The following is an 18,863-nucleotide window of genomic DNA, read 5'->3' as shown; positions in this document are numbered from 1 at the left end:
AAAAAACCACCCAAATGACTTTGAACAGATAAGACAGATAAGCAAATTATGGTATATTCATACACTGGAATATAGCAATAAAGAGAAAGGAAATACTGATACATGCAATTACGTGAGTTGCAAAAACATTATGTAAAGCCAAAGAAGCCCGACACAAAAAGGATCATATTACAGTTGACCCTTGAACAATGTGGGGGTTAGGGGTGCTGATCCTCCGTGCAGTGGAAAATCCACGTGTAACTTTACAGTTGGCCATCCATATCTATGGTTCCACATCCGCAGATTCAACTAACCAACTGTAGATCGTGCAGTACTATAGTACATATTCCTCGAAAAGGATCCACGTACAAATGAACCTGTGCAGTCCAAACCCGTGTTGTTCAAGAGTCAATCATATATGAATATTCATATGAAATTCTAGAACAGCGAAAACTAATCTATAGTGTGCTAAAGCAGATCTATGCCTGCCCAATCCCAGAGTGGAGGAGGAGAGAGGGTGAGGAGGAACTGATTGCAAAGAGCCATGAAGAACTTTATGGGGAATGGAAATGCTATCTTAACTGACAGTTAAAAAGGTATATTCACTAAATAGTACAATTAATATAGGATTATTTTATTATATATAAATTATACCTCAGTAAAGCTCATTTTAAAAGTTAAAAGAAAAAAAAATAGAAACCCTGACAGTCAAGATATGCTTTCCAGCCTCACATGGATCCTCAATGGTTCCCAGCAATTCATTTGCTTCTTTTATTACCTAAGCAAAGTTGTTTCAAATCTATACTATTTCCTCAGTCCCTCCATCCTACTTCTACTCCCAAGTTGTCATCTCAGATGATGATTTTACCTTCTACTTCACAAAGGAAACAGAGAACATCAAGCAGAAACACCATCAATAATCTGCTCCCCTTCTTATTTATCTGCTACCTCCTCCTTATTTATCTGTATTTGTATACATCTTTACTACTTCCCTCTAGCTCAGAAGAGAAGGTGATCCTACTTCCCGTCTAAGCTTACCCCTTCCCCTGGAAGCTTGCTCACCCAAACTTAGCATTCTCCTCAGCAATATTTATCCCTCTCTTCCTAAAAACATTTTCTCAAAAAGACCTCCCAACCAACCTGATTCCCCTAGCTATCATTCTGTCTTTCCTACCCTTCACTGTCAGTATAAGTTTCTCTGTTCTTCTTCAGTCAACTTCAGTGTGATGTGGGCACTGAGCATTCATTCAAACTACTCTCTCTAAGGTATATGTTATACAACTTAATAGGTATGTATAAATGTACATGCTATATATTGCAACAAAAAGACTTATGTATGTTGCAGAGAAGAACAGCAATAGCAACAAGAACAACAAAGAACAGGACAGTGTGTCTCTAATAAAGGGAAGCAAGTGCCCTTAATCAATTGACATAAATGTTTAGTTGCCCTGGCAGATATATCCCCATGGAATGAGGATTCTTAACCTGTGATCCTTGTGTAAACTCCTGGGAGTTTTACAAACTCCCCTGAAATAAACAACTTTGTATATAAATTTCTTTTTGAAGAAAAGATCACTTTTATCAGATTCTCAATGGGGTCAGCAACTCAATCCCACAATTGTGGAAAAAGTACCTCTATCTTCTTTTCTCATTAAGATTTTCTAACTCCCTCTGTGCTGAGTTATATTCCAAAAAAATTTTTTTTCTATATAATATTCCTACCATTACAAAATATGCTGGATAGTCAATAAAACTATCCAGGTGTATTTCTCACTATGAATTAAGATACTGCGTTCTCAAATAAGATAGGCTTTCATGAGCCAATTATCATCTCAAGGTACACTGCCAAAAATTTAATTTCTGAAACTACAAGAAGGCCAGATTGTCAAACATGATGATTCAACTGAGAGTATAATCCTCTGAAGATCGTACCTATGAGTCCAATTATCCCTAAACATCTCTAGCTCATCACTCACTAAGCACAACATACCTTTCTCTTCCTGAAAATAAGCATGAGGGTTTGGCCTGCATTCCTATCCTCTGTGAGTCCTCTCACCCCAGACCTGGCTAGAGACAAAGCAGACCCAGCATTCTCTTCCTTTTTGTCCCAAAGATAAATATATAAATACAACCTATTTTAAAGACTTAAATGTTAATTTCTATGAAAAGCAAACAGAAGTAACAGACTCTGAAATATCTTGGCACTCTTTTCCCTTATTTTACAGTACTACTCTTTCCTGCTTCTCCTAATTTTCCAACTACTTCTACTTAATATCCTTTATTTTCTGTCTGGCTCCTCAGTATCGGTATTCTTCTTTCTTTTCAATTACCCTAGGCAATTCATCCATTCTAATGGCTTCAATGAGCAATGATTCTCAAAATGTATCTCCATCCTCTTACCTTCATCTATAACCTAAGATCCATATTTCTACCATTTCCTGGACACCTCCAAGGAGATGTCTCCCAGGCATTTTCATATCCTAACTAATAATATTATCTAAGTTCTCATATATATTTTAGGTTCCCATATGTTGTTCCTCTAAATACAATTTTCTCAAGTAGCTGCTTTGGTTAGTTTTAGTACATACTTACTGATGAACTGTCAGTTGACTCATTGTTTTTTTCACACTTTTGTTTCTTGTTCTTTTTTTTCTTCTCTTTTTTTACTTTTCTTGAATGTTTGTCTTTTTTCTTCTTTTTCTTCACAGAGTGTTCCTATAAATAATCATGTTTAAAAGGTAAGAATTTAGTTTAGCTTACTTTAAAAGGAAGTATTTTGAGGAAAAGAAACCTCTATATTCCAAAAAACTTTAAATCTTTCATGAAAGGAAACAAGGAATATGACTAAATAAATAATTTCTTCTAAGAAACTTTACCATACTTCTATAATATATGCCACTACTAATAAATCATATAGCTAAAATTTCTTAGAAAAATATGAGGGAAGTTTTATTTGTAGATACATTGACAGATATAATCAAATAAACACATATATGCACAGACATACGTGTGTGTATCTCCTTCAATAGGCCCAAAAGAATTTATAGACGATTACTAGCCACATAAAATATAACAAGATAGCATAAACTGTGGGAAGAGAAAACAAGGATTGAGACAATCCCCCTAAAAAAAAAAGAAAAAGAAATAAAAGCATGACATTAAGCTTAAAACGCATAACTTTTTAGATCCATAAACTTGCCACAAGTGGGCTAGAAATTTGAAGCTAAGTTTTCTACCAGCCAACTCAACTAACAAAATCTTTCCAATGTCATTATGTCCAAAATATTATTTGGCCAGAGAGAGAAAATATTCAGTAATGCCAACTATGTGATATTCATTCTGTAACTTGCAAAAATAGTCTATAAAGTTACTCCTCCAATATTAACTTGAATAAGTACAAAAAGAAAAAAAAAGACAGATAAGCTTACATCAAGTAAGCCTGTTAGTATTCACCTGTGAGATTTGTTCAAGTCGCTTATTCACATCAGGTAGCATCCATGTTTCCTTACCCCAAAGTCGTTTAAGTTCTTTACGCCTTTCTTCCTTTTCAAAATTGGCTTTAGCCTAAAACAGTGAAAAAAGAAAAATTAACAATTGATCCACTTGCCTTTCACAAAAAAGCAAAACAAAAACTTCTCCCTCTTTCATATAAGGCTTACCAGGAATTTGCTTCTACCAAAGTATAAGAAAGATTTAAACAAAAAACTCTCCTTCCACATTACCAATTGCATTACCAATTACCAATCTCTAGTGAAATGAGCCACCAATCAAAGACAGAATCCGGGGACCTACTGTAGACCCTTCCCTCTCCCTAAGCTCCCTACCTCAAATATGACTTGAATCTCTTTTCCCTTCACTATCGCACTTTTTTAAATATTTTGGGGACTGACCTCCACACCTTCAGTCTGCAGTGCCCAAACTCCTCTACCAACACCCCCAAAATGCTTCAGGAAGAATCACCTTTCTAAAAACAAATGATTATATTGCTAATTTTTATTCATCTTTCAACAACAGTCAAATAAAGTAAGATCTTTCTAGGAAGTTGTTCCTGCCTTTTCATTCTTCCCCCAAATTTCAAAGCTGGGGTTGGTCCTTCTCAAACCTCTGTACGTAGCTCTACTATACAATTTATCACAAACCCTACTCTCTCCAAAAACTGCCTGAAATATCAGAGACAAGGATGAGGGATATTTATTATACACGTATATTACATATGCTGAAATCAGGGAACAACACCAACCTTTCACCTAAGACTTATTGCCCTCTCTTCCCCTGTAAATCTGGCTGTAGTCGCTACACCTTCTCCTTCCTGTTTGTATACCGGCTCCTTCTCGTCTGCATTTAAACTCGTTTTAAACTGTTCCAGCTTAAAACAAAATCCATCACTTGTTTCACCTTACATTGCTCTCCAACTACAACTTTTCCCCTTCATTGCCACACTTCTTACATCTTGTCAGATAATTCAATAGTACAGTTTACTTCCTGCATTCTTTATGTTACCTCTACCCCATCTCAATCTTAATGAGAAATAGAATGCTTCTCAACCTTTTTCGAAGTGCTGAATTCTCTGGGTCTCTTGTCTCAATCCTTGTTTGCATCAGTAAGTATTTACAATAAGCCAATAACTGATATAAATAGTTTAAAAGGAGAATGAAACGGTCTACTCTGACAAGGCTTACATGTGTTCCTGGAAACGGAAAATTTCATTTCAGATATAGCAAGAGCGAGGATTGAGACTATATAAAACGCAGAGAGAGTCGTTGTAAGTGGCGGAGTTCTTCGAAAGTGCGCAGCTCAGGTGATCAGGTGATAGAAATGTCAAGAATGGATGATTTAAAAGATATGGAAATTCAGAGGAAATAAACAAGTCTTACTGAAAAGAGTATGAGCAACTGGAGCCTGCCAGAGCATCTAGGAGGCAGAAAATACCCAAGAATTTGCGGGTATTCCAAAGGGAGACATCTACCCCCACACAACCAGGTAAGGTGAGATACCAAGGCTGCGGGGAGGCAGGAGAACCAGAGGCCTGGCTCCCAGAAAGCCTCCACTCTCTCAATTCTAAATGGTTCACGAAGCCCCCAAACAGAGTTACCTGTCCCAACACCTCGGTCCTGGAAATCCAAGTCTGTTCTTTACGCTCGTCGACGACCCTCGCATTTTCAAACCCACCACCGGCAGCCGCCATAGTGATTGTCGTAAAGTTGGGAAGCCGTCACAAAATCTCAGTTTACGACTGTCGTAATTTACTAAACAAACCGGGACTTCCGACTAGGAGGAGGAGGGGCGCTGTCCACCAGCAGAGCATGCGCAGATCTGATTGTTGCTTACTATTCGGGTGAATTGTCTAACCCGTGGTTTTAGAGGAAGCAGGAAGATTTAGCCGGGGAATTGCCCACCTTCGTATATCGAGATTGCGCTGAGCAGGACTGGTGTAGGTGTACATTTGTTACGCGTTTTGCAAGGTTCTGACGGCATTTTCAGCTATCAGCTATCTCCTCTTAAAATCTCCGCAGTAAGTTAGACACTCAGGGAGGTTAAATCCGCACCTTTCAAAGATTTCCACCAAAGCGCCCTTCCCGCCAAAGAGGTTTCCCTGTGCAGGAGGAATGGAACGAAGGAAGGTTGGCCAGAAAGGCAATGCAAGGTAGCAGGAGGGCAAAATTGCTTTGAAGAGTCAATGTTTTGCTTTGGTGGACTTTTGTAAAGTACAGTATATGAAAACGTCATGTGAATTTTGCATTGCACTTCATAATTTCTACGAGCTTATTTAAAGTGTAACATTTTTTCTGACATATTATTTGTTCATACTTATTCACTCAAGCATTTTTCATTACAGTGTGCAATTACCTATTTGTGTGTTCCTGTTTTATGCTACAATAAAAATAGAAGTGAGGGGTTTTCTTCCCTCTCCTGAGAACAAGGAAAATAAAGGGAACAGTGAACAGGCTAGAGAAGAAACATAACCTGGCCTGAAAGAGCTAATCACCCCTTATTTTATTTTAACTGTTACTAATCTGTAGTGTCTGTAACTAGATTTGTACTTCACAAAGCTAACCTATCACTCCCTAACTTTGTGTAAATTACATCCTCCTCCTGGTGTTTACATTTACTATGCTCCCTTGTAACAAATCACCCCCTGTAGCTTTTGGCTTCAGAAAGAAGGTCGCTGGCCTATAAACCAGAGACAAAAGGACCCAATTACCAGGCTGCCTAATGCCAGCTATGACTGTTTTGAAAAAATGCAAGGAGAAAAAGAATGCCAGGGGGGCACAGTTCTTGAGGTGCTAACCTGCCATGTCTTCCCTTCTGCCTGGCAGAGGAATAAAGCCATCTCTCTATCCTCCAAAGTCTCTGTCTCTGTATTCTGTTCAGCATCCGTGCACAGAGAGCCAAGGTTTTTTGGCAACATCTCCCAAACATAGAACTTTAAGTTCCATGAAGAATAAGACATTCTAAAGTATTAATCAAGTGCTTTGAGACTATAAAACACCGAGCTTATATATAATCACAAAGATAAAGAAGAAGGTTGGAGAATAATAACAAACTAGATACTTTAAAAACATTAAAAATAGTTAACATAAAACAGATTGAAGTATATCGACTAAAAAATTATTCACAGCCTAAAAGTTGAGAGTTATGTTTTATTTGGTGGGAATTTTAGGACTTCAAGCCTGGGAGGCAGCATCTCAAGTAACCCTGAGAGAACTGCTCCGAGGAGGCGAAGCAGGGAGCCAGGATATAAAGGAGTTTTGCAACAAGGGGCAGGTAGTCTGAAAGTCAAAAGATTATTAATTAAAGAAAACCACATATGTCAAGTTAAGTAATTTAATGCTTTTCTATATATGGGGAGATGCAAGAGTCTGGGCTCACTGAAATCGTTGCTTTGATATGCACCTCAGCTATCTGGGGCCCATATCTTATGTTTTCATATGCTGTTTCCTCAGGGCTCTCCGTGGGGAGAGGCTATAGTCTGATGGCTGCTAGATGGCAGGTATTCTTTTCCTTCCTGAGTTCCCTCAGGATTCAGCAGCTCACCATAGGCTGTGGCTGTAATCACTGATGACTGTGACATCCTTTGTTTACTGATATGGCAGGCAATATTCCATTTATCAGGTAAGTATGCTTCATTTTAAGTTTTCATAAAACTGAATTTGTGTTTCCAAGAAGCTTTCCCAGGAGTTTCTATTTCACCTATCTGAAAATCTTAACTTCAAACATATAGTGTTTACTTGTTTGATATTCAAAATAGATGTATTCATTGCAGTTTTGTTACAGAAAAGTGAATTTTAATTTATGAATTAACCTTGAAATATTTAATCCACTGTGACTTTAAGACAGGCTGGGACCTGGGACACTTTGCTGCAGTGTTTGCACCTGGACAAACGTCTCCTCCAGCAACAAAACACAAAGAAACTACATGGGACTAAAAATAACTGTGTGCATGCACAGTTGGGGCAAATTATGGACAACAAGATACAAAAAGACTAAAACCCAACTGCCACTTCTGAAGAGCCAGGAACAAAAACAGGAGGCAAAAGTAGGGTACCAGTAGCAAAAGCAGGGTAATGAGCATGACCCCTGTACACCATACCCGCAAAGGGGTGGGCAAACCACCTAAACCACCCCTCTGGCCCGACCCCTGGACCCACCCCTACCCTCACCCCACATAAGGAACCAGCTTGCCTCCCTCCTCAGTGAGCAAGCAAGAGAAACTGTTACTTGTTTTTGCCCCCTTATGCTGCAGCAGGAGCCCCCAAAAATCCTTGTCTGAATTTCTTGTCTAGCCTCATCAATATCTATTGATTAAGGAAGGCCAAGAACCCTCGTTGGTAACAACTTGACAGATTTTTGTCATAATTAACCCAAATGTCACTCCACTCTTTCAGATTCTCTTGGGATTCAGAAAAGCATCTGTTTACCCCTTGCATCAATTGTGGGGTCAAAAAATTGGTGATAATAGCAGAAAAATGCAAAATTATATAACAGAAACTTTTAAATCCTATTTAAGGCACAGAAGAGACTAGAACAAATGAAGAGGCATACCATGTGCTTGAAGAAGGCTCAACATCATAAAGAAATCAATTGTCTATAAATTACTTTGTGAATACAATAACCAATAAAATTACCAACAAAAAATGCTGGCATCAGGGAGGGGAACTAGACAGGTTGATATAGAAAAGTAAGGTAAAGCAAGTTGTTGTTACCAGTTTGCATTTGGCCACATCAATAGAAATCCATGGTTTAATCAAACAAAGCGTAATGTAATAAGGAGCCTAAAGGTAGCTGGTCCAGGAACCATGTTGTTTCTCCTTTTCTGCTTTGTAACACTTAGTATGTAACTTAAGTCTTTATAGTCACAAGGAGTGTGTTCCATTCTTTCACATCTGTACATTGCATCTATTAAAAATAGGAATAATGGGGAAGAATAAAGGGCAAGAAGTGTATGACACCTAAGCCTACCCCATTTTTATTAGAAAAATTATGACTTTCCTAAAGCCTGTCCATTTTCTTCTGTTTAAATCTTAATGAACCAGAAGTAGGTTACATGACCACAACTAACCGTGGAAGAGTCATGAAGATTCCAGAACAGTTTTGTTATAGAATGACACTCAGCTTAGATTTGTCTGAGGTTTCTTTGTGGTTAGACTTAGGTTAAGCATCTTGGAGAGAACTATCACAGAAGTATGACTGTGTTCTCATTGTATCCTATCAGGTAACACAGAATTTCCATTTGTTCTATTACTAGTGATGTTAACCCTGATCATTTAAATAAAGTGGCTTCTGCCAAACTTCTCTACTATAAAGTTACTCCTTTTCCCTTTGTAATTAATAAGTATTTTTCAGACAGTTCTTTGAAACTACATGATCAGGTCACCCCAAATGGCTGTTCTCTTGCTCTCTGTACATCCCCAGTTCAACCAGTCCCTGCCTCACCTACACCCTACTCACCCTACTTCCCAATTAATCTTAGATCCTAATCATTAAATGCCTACATACTTACCCCCACCCTAGCTAGTGATTATTCTAATCTTTAGATCAGAACTATTTCCACTATGATAGTTTATCAAAGGGGTGGTGAGAGGTGTGCTCCTCTGCTGGTTTCCCTGGTAATCAATGAGCCAAGCTGAGGTCAATTCCCCCTATAACTGATAACACCTTCTTCCCCAGGTAGCAAAGTTTGCTCCCATATACTGTCTGCCATCTGCCTTCCATGGTGGGGTGTCCCTCCAAGACACTTTTGCTTTTGTAAGATCCTCTATCCATTAAACCATTGATGTCTTTGTCACTGACTTCGGGCTCTTTCCTTGGTCTTGAGGCTGGGTAATTACAGGGATTGCAGGCCTGCAGGGGGCAGCCCAATAGAAACTATGCTAATTTATTATCAAACTTCCAAATTATGCATTTTTATTAGTATAGACTCATGATTTCTATCTCTATTCAGTAGATTCATAATTTTATTCAGTGGGATAATAATACATTATTATCAGAATTTATTTTGATGCCAGTGAGAGCCCCAAGCTGGTTTTTGTGACATTTCCACATACCTCCATTTTCTTTGAGTGCTTCCTTACTTTCTAGTATAAGAAGATGACCTAGGCTCATCATGTCATTTCTCTGCCTACGCCTTGAAATCAGCCCATTCTCCAAGAATCCCTTGTATATTTTAGTTTAATAAGAATCACATTAAATCTGTAGATTGCTTTGGGTAGTATTGCCATTTTAACAATATTAATTCTTCCAATCCAAGAGCATGGGATATCTTTCTATTTCTTTGAGTCCTCTTTTATTTCCTTTACTAATGTTTTATAATTCTCAGTGTATAAGTCTTTCACCTCCTTGGTCAGGTTTATTCCTAGGTTTTCTTTTTTTTTTTTTTTTGGTGCAATCTTAAAAGGTATTGTTTTTTTACATTCCTGTTCTGATATTTTATTGTTAGTGTAAATGAATGCAACCAATTTCTGAACGTTAATCTTGTATCCTGCTACTTTGCTGAATTCATTTATTAGATCTAGTAGTTTTTGTGTGGAGTCCTTAGGGTTTTCTATATATAGTATCATGTCACCTGCATATAGTGATAATTTTACCTCTTCCCTTCCAATTTGGATAACTTTTATTTCTTTTTCTTGTCTGGCTGATGTAGGTAGGACTTCCAATACTATGTTGAAGAGAAGGGATGAGAGTGGGCATTCTTGTCTTGTTCCAAATTTTAGCGGAAAGGCTTTCAGATTTTCACCATTGAGTATTACACTGGCTGTGAGTTTGTCATAAATGGCTTCTTTTATGTTGAGATATGTTCCCTCCATTCCCACTTTGGTAAGAGTTTTACTGTGACTGGATGTTGAATTTTGTCAAATGTTTTTTCTGCATTTATTGAGATGATCGTGTTGTTTTTGTCTTTTCTTTTGTTAATGTGGTATATTACATTGATTGAGTTTTGTATGTTGAACCATCCTTGTGAAACTGGGTTGAATCCTACTTGGTCATGGTGTATGATCTTTGTTATGTGTCGTTGGATTCAGTTTGCTAGTATTTTGTTGAGAATTTTTGCATCTATATTCATCAAATATATTGGCCTGTAATTTTCTTTTTTGTTAGTGTCTTTGTCTGGTTTTGATATCAGGGTGAAGGTGGCTTCATAGAATGACTTTGGGAATGTTCCCTCCTCTTCAGTCTTTTGGAAGAGTTTGAGAAGAATCACTATAAGTTCTTCTTTGTATGTTTGGTAGAATTCTCCTGTGAAGCCATCTGGTCATGGACTTTTGTTTGGAGGAAATTTGTTTGTTTGTTTGTTTGTTTGTTTAACAGATTCTATTTCACTTCTAGTGATCAGTCTGTTCAAATTACCTATTTCTTCTTGATTCAATTTTGGTGGGCTGTATGTTTCTAGAGAGTTGTCCACCTCTTCTAGGTTGTCAAATTTTTGGCATATAATTGTTCATAGTATTCTCCTATGGTTTTTTGTATTTCTGCAATATCAGTTGAGAGTTCTCCTTTTTCATTTCTTATTTTGTTTATTTGGATTCTCTCTTTTTTCTTCTTGGCGAGCCTGGACAGAGGTTTATCAATTTTGTTTACCCTTTCAAAGAACCAGCTCTTGGCTTTGTTGATTTTTTTCTATAGTTTTTTAAATTTATATTTTATTTATTTCCTCTCTGATCTGTATTATGTCCTTCCTTCTGCTGACTTAAGGTTTTGTTTGTTATTTTTCTAATTGTTTAGGTGGTAGGTTAGGTTGTTTACTTGACATTTTTCTTGTTTTTTGATGAAGGCCTGTATTGCTATGAACTTCCCTCTAAGAACTGCTTTTGTCATGTCCCATAGATTTTGTATGGTATTGTTTTCATTGTCATTCGTTTCAAGATATTTTTAAATTTCCATTTTGATTTCCACATTGACCCATTTGTTTTTCTGTAGCATGTTATTTAGTCTCCATGTAATAGTTTTTTTCTCATTTCTTTTCCTGTGGTTGATTTCTAGTTTCATGCCATTGTGGTCAGAGAAGATGCCTGAAATAATTTCTATACTCTTAAATTTGTTGAGGTTAGTTTTGTGCCCTAGGATGTGGTCAGTCCTAGAGAATGTTCCATGTACATTTGAAAAGAATGTATATTATGGGGGGATTTTTTGGATGTAGTGTCCTGAAAGTATCAATTAAATCTAACCATTCTATTGTATCATTTAGAACCTCTGTTGCCTTATTGATTCTCTGTCTGGAAGATCTGTCCATTCATGTGACTGGGGTGTTAAAGTCTCCTACTATTCTTGTATTCCTATTGACTTCTCCCTTTTGTCTGTTAGTATTTGTTTCTATGTATTTGGGTGCTCCTATATTAGGTGCATATGTGTTGATGAGTGTAAAATCCTCTTCTTGTATTGATCCTTTTATCATTATATAGTGTCCTTCTTTATCTTTCTTTATAGCCTTTGCTTTAAAGTCTATTTTGTCTGATGTGGGTATTACAACTCCCACTTTATTGTCATTTCTGTTTGCATGAAATATCTTTTTCCATCCCTTCACTTTCAATCTATGTGTGTCCTTTGCCTTAAGGTGGGTCTCTTGTAGGCAGCATATTGTAGGCTCTTGTTTTTTTTATCCAGTCTGCCACTCTATGTCTTTTGATTGGAGCATTCAGTCCATTGACATTTAAGGTAATTATTGACACATATGTATTTATTTCCATTCCAAACTGTGTTTCCCAGTTGATTCTTTTTTCTTCTTTGTTCCTTTCTTTTTCTTTCTGTTTTTCTTTTTGTGGTTTAATGATTTCCTTTTAAAAAGAAGAATGTTCTCTTCTTTTAGGTTTTTGTAAATCTATTGTATGCTTTTGATTTGTGGTTGCCCTGTTTTTCAGTTATGATAACCTCTTCCTATATCTGCTTGCTTTAGACTGATAGTCATATAGTCTCAAATATATTCTTAAAAAAAAGAGAAAGAATATGCATTTTCTTACTCTCCTCCCCCACATTTTATGATTTTGATGTCCCTTTTTACATCTTCATATTTATCCTTTTGCTATTTTTTTTTTTTTTTTTTTGCGGTACGCGGGCCCCTCACCGCTGCGGCCTCTCCCGCTGCGGAGCACAGGCTCCGGACGCGCAGGCCCAGTGGCCATGGCTCACGGGCCCAGCCGCTCCACGGCATGTGGGATCTTCCCGGACCGGGGCACGAACCTGCGTCCCCTGCATCGGCAGGCGGACTCTCAACCACCGCGCCACCAGGGAAGCCCTTTCCTTTTGCTATTGCTTGTGTTTATCATTGCTTTCACAAATAGATTTTTTTTTCATTTTTGATCTGTATACTGGCTAATTTAAGTGATTTGCTTTCCAATTGTGATTTCCTCCTTCCTATTTTTTCTTGCTTCTTTTCTATTTAGAAATGACATTTCAATATTTCTTTTAGGATAGATGTAATATTGCTGTATTCTTTTAGTTTTTCTTGTCTGAGAAATTCTTTATTTCTCCTCCTATTCTAAATGATAATCTTGCTGGGTAGAGTATTCTAGGTTGCAGATTTTTCTCTTTCAAGACTTTGAATACATTTTGCCACTCCCTTCTGGCCTGCAGTGTTTTGGTAGAGAAATTAGCTGATAGCCTTATGGGGGTTCCCTTGTAAAGAACTCTTTGTTTTTCTCTTGCTGCCTTTAGAACCCTCTCTTTATCAACTTTGCCACTTTTATTATAATATGTCTTGGTGTATATTCTGTTTGGGTTCATCTTGTTTGGGACTCTCTGTGCTTCCTGTATCTGAATATCTGTTTCCTTCTTTAGTTTTAGGGAAATTTAATTTAGGGAAATTTTCAGCCATAATTTCTTCAAATACATTTTCAATCCCCTTTTCTCTTTCTTCTCCTTCAGCAAACCCTATTATGAGTAGATTGGCTCATTTTATATTATCCCATAGGTCTCTTATATTGCTTTCATTTTTTAATTTTGCTTTCTGTTTGCTGTTCTGATTGGGTAATTTCCATTATTCTACCTTCCAGATTACTTATTCTTTCTCCTTCATTTTTCATTCTGCTATTCATTGCCTTTAACTCAGCTTTTGTCTTGACGAATGAATTTTCTAATTTTTCTTGGCTCCTCCTTATAGTTTCTAGTTCCTTTTTACAGTAATCTGCATTTCTGTTGACAGATTTTCTTAATTCCTTCAGTATTTTCATTACCTCCTTTTTGAACTCAATGTCTATTAGACTGAAGAGGTCTGTTTCATTTTTTTGTTCCTTCAGGGGAATTTTCTTGATCTTTGAACTGAGTGTGGTTCCTCTGCTTCTTTGTTTTGCTTATATTTCCCTTAGTCTGGTGTTTAGGAGAAACAGTTATCTACTATAGTCTTGGAGAGCCATTTATAAGTGGGAGCATCCCTGTGTAGCTTGTGTGGGTTTAATATTTTTTTGGTGTAAGGGCTGTTTTTGGTTTGTATGTTTGCTGTCTCTTTCCCCAGTGTGTGCTGGCTCTTGTCCCCTTGATAGGGGCTGTGCAGGTGCACAGGTGCATGACTTATGCAGGGTCCTAGGCAGCCAGGGACAGAGGTTAGCTCCAGGTCACAGGTCCCTCCACAGCAGCAGCAGCAGGTCACGTCCCCCCGGGGAAGTTGGCCCCAGATCATAGAACCCTAGGCGGCAGCAGAAGTGGTAGCCAGTTTTGCGCCCCAGAGGAGATGGGGCAGTGGTTGGCACTGGGTTGTAGGGCCCTTGGTAGCAGCAGTGGTCCATGCACGTTCCTGGGGATGTTAGCCCCTGATCATGGGACCCTAAGCAGTGGTGGGCTGCACAGGATCCCGGGAAGGCGGGGGCAATGACATGCACCCACAGGATCCTCAGTGGTGACAGCAGCTGCAGAGGTCCACACCCGCCTCTGGAGTCCAAGATGGCAGCCGTGGCTTTTGCCTGCCCCTGGAGCTCATGTAGGTGGTGCCCTGTTACCTGTGAGCACAGGGAGAAACAAGATCCTATGACATGGGCCCTTTTTATTTTAAAATACCCCACATTCTGTGTTTAGCTTATTGCATATTATTTTAAAATTTATTTTAACATGATTCCTTATCTTTTATTTTTAATAAACTAGTGGTTAGATTTAGAGATTTGATTAGATTCAAGATCAAGTTTGTTTTTTTACAAAAATACTTGTCTCTACTTCCTATAGTATCACATCTTGAAGCACATTATAGTTGTTTCACTTTTCATAGAGGTAAGATTGATAAGTGGACTCAAGTGTTGTCACCATGAATTCATCCATTACCAGGGTCCCCATCTATTTACTAGTTTTAGTATCTGCTGATGATCATTGTCAAGACTTATTATTTTACTAGTGCTCATAAAATGGTGATGTCAAATATTATTATTCCTGTACAATCAGTAGATGAAGTTCTTTTATAAAGAAATTTCCCTCATGGCCAAGATGGCAGAGTAGGAAGACGTTGAGCTTATGTCCTCCCACAGGCAAAACGGAGTTACAATTATTTACAGAGCAACTATTTATGAGAAAGACCAAATCTAGCAAAAACTATCTTCTACTACTTAAGATACAAAGAAGGAACAACAACGAGATGGGTAGGAGGGCTGAAGTGCAGTATAGTCAAGACTCATATCCATGGATGGCTGGCATATTAATGGAAGGATAAATACAATTGCAGAGATTTTCCCCAAAGAATGAGGGCTCTGAGTCCCACACTGGACTACCCAGCTGTGGATACTGTACCAGGAAGATGAGCTCCCAGAACATTTGAAGGCCAGTGGGGCTTCCTTTCCAGAGAAGTTGAGGGGTGGGGGAAATAGAGACTCTACTCTTAAAGGGTGCACACAAAATCTCACATGCTCCAGGACCCAGGACAGAAGGAGTAATTTGAAAGGAGCCTAGGACAGAGCCACCTGCTGATCTCAGAGAGCCTTCCAGAGAGACAGTAGGCAACTGGAGTTCACCCTGGGGACAAAGACACTGGTGGCAACCATTTTGGGAAGCTCGTTCTACCACGTGGACACTGGTGCTTGCAGGTGCCATTTTGGAAACTTTCTTCTAGCTTATTAGTGTCAGTACACAGCCCTGCCCACCAGCCTGTTGGCACCAGTACTGGGATGCCTCAAGTCAAGCCAAGCAGCTAGCTGGGCAGGGAAATAACCCCACCCATCACCAGGCCAACTGTCTTAAAACACACACACATCATAGCTGCACTGGGACATATCTCTGTCCACCAGAGTGCCCAGGACCCAACCCTGCTCACCAATGCCCAGACAATAAACCTGGGACCCTCAGAGCACTGCATCCAGAGACCGCCAGACCAGCTTGGCCCACCAGAAGGTCAACACCAGCTCCAGGAACCCCCAAGATCCACAGCCAGAGACTGTGATACTTGGTTCCACCCAGCAGTGGGCCAGCACTAACCCCAGGACCAGCATAACACACCAGTAAGCAGGCATCATCACCAGGACCCCACAGGCTCTAGTCCCACCTACAAACAAGATGACACCAGCTCCAGGACTACCAGGCCCTGGAGACAAACACGCCAGGACCCAGCCTCATTCACCATTGGGCAGACACCAACCCAAGTACCACAGTAGCCCCACTACCTGCCATATCAAGACACATCTCACCAACCAGCAGGCCAGCACAAGTGACTGAACACCCAGGGCCATAGTCTCACTCACCAACATACCAATACCAGCTACAGACCACCAGGTCCTGCAGATAGAAACTCTAAGACCCAGTACCACCCACCTGTGGACTGGCACTAGCCTCAGGGCCCAGCCTCACTCACCACTGGGTGACACCATTCCCAAGACAAACACAACCCTGCAGCCTGCAGTGCCAGGATCCAGCTCACCCAACAAGTAGGCCAGCACCAGCCTCTATGTTCTCTGGGCCCCAGCTACACTCACCAGAATGTTGAAGCCAGATTTGGGACATCCTAAGACCCCAACCAGCTGTGTAGGGAACCAGTCCAGCCGATCAGCAGGTAGACAATAGATTCAGAACCCAAGCCCATGAACCTCCCACCCAGAACTAGGTTCTGCCCAACAGTGGGCCAGCAGTAGCACCAGGAGCCCCCTGCACTCTGCAGCCATCAACCTCATGACCCAGCCCCACCCATGAGCATCTGGAAGCCTCCACACAAGGCAGGGCCTAACAACCAACTGAATGAGGGCCAGTCACATCTACAAGACCACCCACAGTAGTCATCCCACCACAACTGAAGAACCTATACAGCCCACATAGGAGGCACCCCTAAAGTATATAGCTTTAGTGACCAGAAAGGAGTGTGCTGCTGTGATGTATAGGCTGTCTCCTACAAAAGGTCAATTCTGTAATGTTGGGAAATAAAACCATCATCAAATACATAAAAATGAAAACAACAAATTAGGAAAAATAAGGTGACAGAAAATTATGTTCCAAATGAAGAAACAAGATAAAATCCCAGAAGAATAACTAAGTGAAGTGAAGGTAAGAAATCTACCCAATAAAGAATTCAAGGGATTGATCATAAAGATGTTCAAAGAACTTAGGAGTAGATTAGGTGAACAGAGTGAAAAGTTGTAAGTTTTTCAAAAAGATTTAGAAAATACAAAGAAAAATAAACAGATGAATAATACAATAACTGAAATGAAAAATATACTAGAAAGACTCAACAATAGATTAAGTGATCAGAGGAACAGATCAGCAAGCTAGAAGACAGAGTAGTGGAAATCAGTGAAGATAAATAGAAAAAGGAAAAAGAATAAAAAGAAATGAGGATGATCTAAGAGACTTCTGAGACAACATCAAGTGTACTAACATTTGCATTACATGGATCCCAGAATGAGAAGAAAGAGAGAAGTGGCAGAGAACATGTTTGAAGACATAAGAGCTGAAAAATTCCTTAACCTGGGAAAGAAAACAAATATCCAGGTCCAGGAATCACAGAGAATCACAGACATGATCACACCAAGACACATTGTAATTAAATGGGAAAAATTAAAGATAAAAATAGAATATTAAAAACAACAAAGGAAAAGCAACAAGTTACATAGAAGGGAATTCCCATAAGGCTTTTCAGCAAAAATCATAAAAGCCAGAAGGAAGTTGCACTATATATGTCAAGTGATGAAAGGGAAAAACCTACAGCCAAGATTCTCTACCTGGCAAGGCTTTCACATTTGACTGAAAGATCAAAAGCTTTACAGACAAGCAAAAGCTAAAAGAGTTCAACACCACAAAACAAGCTTTGCAAGAAATGTTAAAGGGACTTCTCTAAGTGAAAAAGAAAAGGCCACAACTAGAAACATGAAAATTATGAAAGGAAAAATCTCATAGATAAAGGCAGACATACAATAAAGGTAGCAAATCAACCACATGTAACCCTAGTAGGAAGGTTAAAAGACAAAAGGAGTAAAACCATCTATATCCACAGTATTTAAGGGATACACAAAACAAACACATATAAAACATAATGTCAAAAACAATAATTGGAAGAGGAAGGGAGTAGAAATGCAGAGGTTTTAAAATGCATGTGAAATTGTACTTCCCTGGTGGCGCAGTTGTTAAGAATCCACTGCCAATGCAGGAGACATGGGTTCAAGCCCTGGTCTGGGAAGATCCCACATGCCATGGAGCAACTAAGCCCATGTGCCACAACTACTGAGCCTACACTCTTAGCATGTGAGCCATAACTACTGGGCCTGCGTGCTACAACTACTGAAGCCTGAGCACCTAGAGCCTATGCTCCACAACAAGAGAAGCAATCGCAGTGAGAAGCCTATGCACCGCAACAATGAGTAGCTCCTGCTCGCAACTAAGCCCATGCACTACAACTACTGAGTCTGTGCCCTAGAGCCCAGGAGCCACAATTACTGAGTCTGCATGTCACAATTACTGAAGCCCATGCACCTAGAGCCCATGCTGTGCAACTAGAGAAGCCACCACAATGAGTTGCTCATGCACTGCAACAAAGAGTAGCCCCTGCTAGCTGCAACTAGAGAAAGCCCAAGCACAGCAATGAACACCCAATGCAGCCAAATTTTTTAAAAAGATAAATAAATAAGTAAATAAATAAATAAATTTATAAAATGCATGTGAAATTAAGATAAGTAAATTAAAGTAATCATGTTTAGATATAGATTGCTATATATAAACCTCATGGTAGCCACAAACCAAAAATCTATACTAGATACACACAAAAAAGAGAAAAGAATACAAACATAACACTAAAGATAGTCATCAAATGACATGGGAAGAGAAACAAAAAAAGAAAAAGAAAAAAAAAACCCACAAAAACAACCCAGATACAATGAACAAAATGGCAATAAATACGTACCTTTCAATAATTACTTCAAATGTAAATGGACTACATGCTCAAATCAAAAGACATAGAGCAGCTGAATAAATACAAAACAAGACCCATATATATAATTCCT

General features: G+C 39.0%; 1 protein-coding gene and 1 long non-coding RNA gene across 4 annotated transcripts in view; one reads left to right on the top strand and one right to left on the bottom strand.

Moving 5' to 3' along the window:
- CWF19L2 (CWF19 like cell cycle control factor 2) overlaps positions 1 to 5,207 on the bottom strand; it is a 200,925-nt gene extending 195,718 nt beyond the window's left edge. For all 3 annotated transcript variants that reach the window (XM_033413428.2, XM_033413430.2, XM_033413429.2), the window contains exons 1-3: positions 5,072 to 5,207; positions 3,433 to 3,543; positions 2,572 to 2,694 (exon numbers count right to left, since the gene is read on the bottom strand). In XM_033413428.2, coding sequence (XP_033269319.2) covers positions 2,572 to 2,694; positions 3,433 to 3,543; positions 5,072 to 5,164 — 327 coding nt within the window. In that variant the 5' untranslated portion in view covers positions 5,165 to 5,207. The remainder of the gene's footprint in view (positions 1 to 2,571; positions 2,695 to 3,432; positions 3,544 to 5,071) is intronic.
- A 123-nt stretch (positions 5,208 to 5,330) lies between these two features.
- LOC125965275 (uncharacterized) lies at positions 5,331 to 8,631 on the top strand. The gene is made up of 3 exons (XR_007478972.1): positions 5,331 to 5,410; positions 6,924 to 7,092; positions 7,318 to 8,631. It is a non-coding gene; the product is annotated as an uncharacterized LOC125965275 (long non-coding RNA).
- The last annotated feature ends 10,232 nt before the right edge of the window (positions 8,632 to 18,863 follow it).

The sequence above is a fragment of the Orcinus orca genome, chromosome 8, assembly GCF_937001465.1.
Source record: "Orcinus orca chromosome 8, mOrcOrc1.1, whole genome shotgun sequence".
In the NCBI taxonomy this organism is placed as follows: domain Eukaryota; kingdom Metazoa; phylum Chordata; class Mammalia; order Artiodactyla; family Delphinidae; genus Orcinus; species Orcinus orca.
This window is presented reverse-complemented; position numbering and strand designations above follow the sequence as displayed.